The following is an 8,607-nucleotide window of genomic DNA, read 5'->3' on the forward strand; positions in this document are numbered from 1 at the left end:
CAAAAACCACTCATTTCGGAACAGGGAAAGTATTAAGCGGACTATTAATGTGTATACTATAACAAAAATAATTTTTAGCGGTAAAAAATATACATATTAATAAAGAGTGCTAACACTTTAATCGGTATCAATTAATTGTATTTGGATTCAATCTCGTTATACGCTTTAGGAACATTTACAAAAAGCGCTAACCATCACTAAACATATTTATTTTGCAGTAATTAAATTATTATCGTTAATTAATTACCACTAAAGATAGTAATAGAGTTTAATTCTTATACTATTATATTGTCGGACCATTTTAAAAATAGTTACAACCTACACTATATAAGTATTGATTGGTAACTTTGATAAATGACAAGTAACACGTTTTAATAAGTTAAATTATTAAGTTAATTAACTAGAATCCATATGATTATAGCATATTAATTTTGATTACTTAATATATCTTAGGGTTGATGCTTATCACTACACATCATTTGATGCTTAACATAACCTCAAAAAGAAATGCCATTTGAAGCACTTTATAGTTGAAAAACCAAATCGAAGATAAAATAAAATTCAATCAAATCAAATTTATTTTTATTCAAATTAAATAGCACTTTTTCAAAATCAAAATTGATTAATATAAAATTAAATTGAAAAATCTAATGATCACCAAGTTATGAAGTGGTATTATATATTGTTAACTAGCTAATTGGAAATTAAAATGAAATTAGGGGTGTCCTTGGCATTAAGAAAAATATTTTCTACGAAAATAAGTGGGTTATTTTTTTATCTTTTTATGTTCGGTAGGTAACAAAAAAAATATTATTCTAAAAATATTGCACTATGTAATCTAGATAAATATTATGCGGAGTGAAGGGATGTGGGGTCATGGGCATAGCGCTGAAACTTATTTTTCTAGATTTTTAAAATTTTTTTTTTAATCAACCGAACATTGAAGATATTTGAGAATAATTTAATACCGAACACACCCTAGATAACTTTTTTGCAATTTAGGGTACTTTGCGTGTGCGCTTAATTATCAAGATTCAACGCTGAATATAATATTGGACCAAATATAGTGATTAAAGTATGTGCATTTACTTATAATTTATAATTATAATAAAGTTAGTAATTAACTCTCCTTTCCATTAGGAACGAACATGCTCGATGCATTAAGTAAAAACGTGTTTAAGTATAATTAAAAAATAATTAATTAGTTGAAAACATATGTTAATAAGAATGGAATGAAGTAAAAGAATAAAATTAGTATCTCCATTGACTAGAATTATTAAACAAGAACAGGACAACTATTGAGGAGTCCTTTATGCTCGATAAAATATTTCAACATAAACTCAAATTAGTCGATCGCAAATCAAGAAATTATTATTAGGCATAAAATATTGAAAACCAAATTATCGAACAAAAATAAAAAAAAATTGGTAATTTGGCATGAGGTAAGTTAAAGACTAAACATAAAAATCTAAATACAAATGTCTTTTAGTTATGTCAATTTACTTTTTTTGATGTCTTCTTATTTATTGATCAATACCGAACGCCCACTCCTAACTTGTAACTACCAATAAAAACAAAAAACTTTACAAACAAAAAAATTCCAATTTCCAAAAAGTAATCTCAAACAAAAAAAATGAAACTTAAATAGTCACTCATCAATTACTAAAAATTATATTTTGATAAATATATAATATGTTTATAATTATTTATAATCAATATATAATCTAAATATATCCATCAGGAAAAATAAACAGTGAATTCTATCTATTATTTTTATAAAGATCCCTCTCCAATTTTTTTTTTTTATTATATATTAAGGAAAATGATAACAAAGTATACAAATCATATTAGCAGCCTAAGATTAAGAATTGTAAGAACACATACTCCAACCATTTCATTTTGTTTGCGTTATATTCTTATTCCTCTATTAAAATCTATTTTAAATATAATATTTTTTTTTATAATTTGATAATTTTTTAATTTTCAACATTTTACATTGATGTTTAAGATCATAAAATTAAAAATTAATTTGATACACTATGCATGTCTCGCTAAGTTTAAGATCATAAGATTAAAAATAATACATAAACGTGTCATTTAACTTAACATGTGTTGACATTTATAGCCTCTAATTTTGGGTGTGTATAAATAATCAATTTTTAATAGTACACGTTTTATGTGACAATTCGTGTGAGATACACTCATTCTACCTTACAACTAATTTGCATTATGTCACATCAAACATAATAACTACTTGTTCACATCTATGACACATTTATGCATTCAAATGACTAAAGTCGAAATGTGTCATTCAACTTTATTTTCAAATGACACATTTTTTATGAAAAAGTAAATAAATTATGGGGTCAAATAACACATTTTTATTTATTATCATGGCTAGAGTTTGGGAATTTTGGATGATATAAAATAATGGCTTACGTAGTTACACTAACTTTGACTAAAATTATTGTTCAACACCAATCCAAGCAATTACAAATATTCTTCAATTCTGTCAATATATTTGGTATCTTTTAAGCTCTAAAATTGCAAGTTGTAGAGCCTCTTTTTTTTTTTGATTCTCACACGGTATAATAATAAGTTCCCCATTACATCCGTCACTCAAAAATACTTTTCCGTTTCAATTTGTAAGTTATTGTAAACGTTAAATTATAATCTAACATTTTGTCTATAAATTTGAGCAGTATTATTAGAACGGAACCTAACACTAATATCCGAAAAGAATAGTTTTCCAAGTCAATCTAATTTCATATCACATGTTCAAATGGATCCTAAATAACAAACCACTCAATATAGATCCGACATAGATTAAACGGGTAATCTATCATTGTGGACCCGGAGATAAGCCCGAATACTTTTCTGGCTTTTGGGCTTGGACCATGGGCTATTTTGACCCGACCCATTAGTTGTGCCTTATTGGGCCATTTTTCAGGCACTCAAAACTTGGGCCTTTTTAACTTTCCTAGACAATATTGCAATGGTGCCTCAATCTTTATATATGTGATTCACGATTTGAAGTTTATCAGTTCTTGAACTTGTCATTGAATTCATAGCAATCAATTTAGTTGCTAGGATGTATCTAATAAAATATTTATAGATATTTAATAGATTTCTTAATAGAAATATGATCTAAGCAAAAGCTACTAGGTTTATCTAATCTTATATATCACATACTTAATATTGTCGCTTTGCCTCTGAGTTATTAGTTGCACATTGTTGAAGATATTAACTTTAAAAACGAGAAAAATAACTTCGATAGTGAAAGTAGAGAAATCAAGTTTTATAAGTAGCATTTTACATTTATTACATCCTATTATCCTTCAACACTCCTCATCTTCACGTATCTCCCTTCCCCACAACATGTACCTCCCGTCCCACCTCTCCACACTTTTACCTTCATAGTATTTTGTCACTCCCCGAGCCTACACCCTGGACGTGGCCGGCACCCGAAGACCATTGTTGGCCCCAAGCGAACCCTTGGCCTGGCTTACTTGACTCAGCGGAAGACTTAAACTAAACAAAGATAAGTTCATATAACAAACTGGAATGTTATAAAGGAACATTCAACTGGCCATTAAGGCAAACTCAAGTCTCAACATGGAATAACGACAATGAAAAGACTAAAAACTAACATCTGACTGTCTATAAAGCATCCAATAACAACTGAGATAGATGTTGGGACAGACCCCATAACATCCTAATAAACTAAACTAGAAAGCAATGAAATGGATCCTCCGGAAAGCAAGGAGGCTCACCAACAGACTCTGGACTGCTCACTGGATCAACGACGCGTCGGGATGCCGATCCTAGTTACCAGTGACTGCATCATAATATGATGCAGACCAACTGGCATCAGTACATTGAATGTACGAGTATGCGAGTTGGAATGCTAAAATAACAAAGGCTAGAAAGAATCTGAGAGAAACTGAAGAACTTACATGACTCAACTCAACTCAACATGACTCAACTCATTTCAATATAAAGCAGTTTAAAAGCAAGTGCAATATAAAGAAAAGTTGTTTAAAAATATGATATCAACTATGTGTGTATGCAAGATACAAATAACACTGAGATGTATTTAAAATACAATAAACTGATGTATATAAAAAAAAATACAATAACTTCTATGAGAGTTTCTCTAACCGACAACCATCATTTAAGAGCTATAGTAATGATACAACAATCTTCCTCATGCTGCCAGCGCATCCTATACCAAAGGTATAGGACCTGAACTGCTTAATGGATCCACTAGTCTATTTCGAAAAGGGTTCATCTAAAAAGTATGACCTTTTTCTACCAATGATGACTACATGGTTTAAGGGGGCTGATAGTTGTACGAACTCTTCCCCATCGGTGCTCAATACTACTCCCAAAAATATACTAGCTCTTTATGTTTAAAAACATACTTCTTCTGTGATTTGAGATTAGTGCTTAAAAACTTAGCTCAAAGGCTATCTTGAAAAATCTTTGTTTCCCTGCTTGCTTCATTTAGAAAGCTATTATTTTTTTCTAAAAACTAGCCGAAGGCTCTTTGGAAATTTTAGTTTCCGTTCTTATTTAAATGTGAAAAACATTTAAAATCTCTTTGGGAATACTTAGTCCCCTATACTTTTGAAGAAATGAACTTCAAACTTTACCTTTTACTCTTTGCTTAACTTCAAACTTAAGTCTTAAAACAAGTTAAAACGTTTGTAAAAGACTTATAAAAACTTGAAATGAACTTCTCTTACTTGACTTTTGACTTTGATCTTAACTCTTGCTTGAATTGACTCTTAACTGATCCTTGAATTGAATTATGGATTCAAGGATTATGATTTGTGTTTGGAAAGATCTCTTGATGTTTAGGAATGATTTCAAATAGATAAACTTGAGAAAAGTTACGAAATCACCGTCTTGGAACATGTCCGCGACACGGAGGTGTTTTAAATAATTACTCACGAAATTAAATTGTTGAGACAGAGGAGTCTGCGTCCTCTCCGCGACGCAAAACAGATTTTTGTTCACTGTGGGAACAAGTCCGCGACGCAGACTTGTTTCATGAACCTTACTCGACTTTTTCCTTTTTCATTTTACAGCCTCAACCCACCTAAATTCGATTAGCTTCCTCAAATTCGTTTTAGATCCCGATACCTAGCGTATGTACTCAAGAACCTAACTCAAAGTAACTCTAAAACACAATGTAAAGATCTCGGAAACTCCACAATCAACCCAATTCAAGAACAACATTCAAATTCAAGAATTCATGTCAAGAACATCAACTTTCAAACTCTTTTAGGATGAATTGCGCAGAAACTAAACATGTTTGGCGCGTGGGTGAATGAATCCAACGCTATGAGAGACTCACATACCTTGTAGGATCAATTCCTTGGCGAATCCACAACCAAAATCGATCGTTCTTGGCGAATCTTGCTTTTCCTCTTCTCCTTTCTCTTGCGTTGTTTCTCCAAAAGCCCTAACTCTATTTCTCAAAAGCGTAAATTAAACTAACTCAGTCTTGACCCCACTTAATTTACTAAAAACGGATTTAATTAATTGGATAAGGAAAAGACCAAACTACCCCTTTTTAAATTTCGGATTGGGCATTTCTTTATTCGAACAGCCCAACTTCCAACAAACATAATTCACTCATACAAACTCGGAATCGTGCAAACTCGATGGCGTTGGAAAGATAAATCCAAGATCTTTCCAACCATATCTGGAACTACACCTAACTCATCCTGAGCTAGGAGTTATGATCGATTGAAGTTGACCAAAATCTCAACTTTACATTACTTAAAAATTTCCAGATTTCCTTATACTTTCCAAAAATGATTATTTCAAGTTCTTAGCTTCTTTCTAGCTATTTCAAATTTTGAGATGTTACATATTTATCTAGATTATATATAAATATATTTAGAATAATATATTTTGTTTACGTAAAAATAAAAAAAAATCATGCCAAAGGACCCCTTGGATATGTAGCCTGTTCACTGTGTCTTTTTTTGCAGCCCATGCCCCATGGTCATATCATAATTAAGTCTTGGCCAAACTATAGTACTGTGTCAGTTACAGTTCACTATTATTATTACTGACTTACCGAGTCGGAATTGAAAATAAAATTGTGTTTGATTCTATGTTTTCGTAAGGAATATTTGAAATATATCCATATTTAAATGTATCTAAATATCATTTTAAAAGTAAAAAGTAAGTTAGATAATAAATTATGACTTATTTTCAAAATTTAATTTGAAATTAGTATTATTGATTATATACTAATTTTCAATATTCGATAAATAAATAAATACATAATTTTTATGATCAAACAGATCCTTAGCCAACTATAGTACTGTGGCAGGTACAGTGACAACTAATATAATTTATATTGTGTACCTTTTAATTTATAGCATTTAAATGAAAATGAAACTTGAAGCTGGCCGACGCAGATATGTAATCCCAATAGAATTTTTAATGATATTGATGTTTTAAATACATATATCCATAAAATAATTTATTTATATTTATTTGATATATCTTATGTTTTGAAAGAAGTCTAGTAAATTTGTTTCTGTATAGTTTATACGTCAGTGGATATATTCATTAATCTTATATTAAAGTAAATTGTATATTTCACATATGTTGAAGTGCGATTCTTTTCATGTGAATATAAAATTATTTTTTTAATAGTTTATGATATCTTTAGGCTTTCAATGGATATCACAACTCGATTATATGTTACCATCTTTTTCTATCTCAAGTATCATTATTAATTAAAATTCAAAGTCGATTAAGTCAATATGTTCCTTTTTTCTACTTGATCTATTATCATTTACTCACTTAGGTGTATCTTAATATGTGATTGTTCAGATAAAAAAGAAGAAATAATTGATAGTCATAATGTGAAACTCGCAAAATAACATGAGTTCTAGAGTAAAACAAATTAATATTTAGAAATGATTTGATAAGTATCCACATATATATATATATATATGATAGAATACGTGGGTGATGAATAGTGAAGAATGAATTGTAATTTTAGAATTTAAATTTGTATTCAGACATGTATTTTACTTGAAAATTCCTTGAATCTTTGAGAACTTGAAAATATTTGATCTAATATCATAAATAAATAAATATTTGAAGATAAATATTTTAAATGTACTCTCGAAATATATACCCAAACGTTAGCTTAGGTATGAATTTGACAAATTTGGATCAATAGTTTTTATTTAAACCATATATTTATATTTAAAAAATCTCTCTAAATATTTAATTGTGAACACAATAACTAAAATATGCAATGCATTCCCTAAAAAGTTATGAACTTGTAAACTTCACATTTGGACTCCACATAATTACATGTTTCAATAAGAAATTATAGAACCAATTCAAGATATTATCCAATTTTTCAGCAAGTGTTCGATATCTGCTTTACATAATTTATTTCTAATAGCAGCATTCTCAAAAAAAATAAAAATTATTTCTAAAATTTCAAACTTAAGACGTCTGATTATTAATAGATATTATTTCATCATTTTCTGATTGTAGTCTGAAAAATTGATCAAGACGAGTGTCCCCAAGTCTCATGGAATAAGTAGCTTTCTTGTACTCAGCCCAAGTGAATGGCCTATATAGATGATAAGGTTTGTGTGGTGTTGTAGTGACCAATTCTAAGGGACAACAAATTCTAGCATGGGGTGATGGGGCACCAAAGTACACCATTGACATCCTAGTTTTGCATGAATTCACCATTGCCCTATGCCTCACACTCTTAAACCTTCCATTTGTCAGAGCCTGCACACATATATATACCATTAGAAACAAACGTGAAACTAAAATTTCAACTTTATCGATTCTGAATTTTACAATGATAGTTTTATTCATAACACAAATAGGGTATTGAGGACAATTCTACGTACAATAATACTGAATAAGACATATATACTAATAATTATACATAAGCTAATGATTTCCACGTAGCAAATAATTAAATAATACCATGACAAGTACATATGTTAAATTCTCTAATACATTCTACCAAACGAGATCGAAGGGCCCTCCAAAATTTGAAAGTGATGAGTTATTATCAAGTAGAATCTTACATAGCAACCAATAGTTTTGGGCATCAAAAAAACCCCAGTGAAGTGACACTGAATATTTGCAGTCTATCAGTTCAATTTTTTGGCTCCCAAAGCACATGTGGCTTTCACTCAGGTCTACATAGATCCTTCATCTCTCTGTCCATTTCTTTGCTTTTATTTTTGATCATGAGGGGTGGGGTTATGATAACTATGCATAACTACTACTTCTACCTACTAGTACTAATACTTCGTATTTTAATTTATGTGACATTATTTAATTTAATATATGATATAAAATGGTCTTTGACAATTTGTATGGTTATAAGATAATGAAAGTAATACTTTATGTTATGCTATTTAACTGAATACAGAATCTAAAAAAAAAAAATTAATGGGTAGCAATTGAAATTCAAGTTTGATTGATTGATTAAAGGGAGCCGATAAGCTTTGCGAGTTGGCTTTGTCACTATCAAAGCATAACATTCTATCGACTCTTTTCATGACTAGAAATTATATTCCAAATTATTAGGAT

At 29.7% G+C, this 8,607-nt stretch overlaps 1 protein-coding gene across 1 annotated transcript in view; it reads right to left on the reverse strand.

The window, feature by feature from the left end:
* Positions 1–7,428: 7,428 nt before the first annotated feature.
* LOC125866646 (gibberellin 2-beta-dioxygenase 2-like) overlaps positions 7,429–8,607 on the reverse strand; it is a 6,616-nt gene continuing 5,437 nt past the window's right edge. The window contains exon 3 of the mRNA XM_049546948.1: positions 7,429–7,788. Within this exon, the coding sequence (XP_049402905.1) occupies positions 7,492–7,788 (297 nt within the window). The 3' untranslated portion in view covers positions 7,429–7,491. The remainder of the gene's footprint in view (positions 7,789–8,607) is intronic.

The sequence above is a fragment of the Solanum stenotomum genome, chromosome 6 (assembly GCF_019186545.1).
Source record: "Solanum stenotomum isolate F172 chromosome 6, ASM1918654v1, whole genome shotgun sequence".
In the NCBI taxonomy this organism is placed as follows: domain Eukaryota; kingdom Viridiplantae; phylum Streptophyta; class Magnoliopsida; order Solanales; family Solanaceae; genus Solanum; species Solanum stenotomum.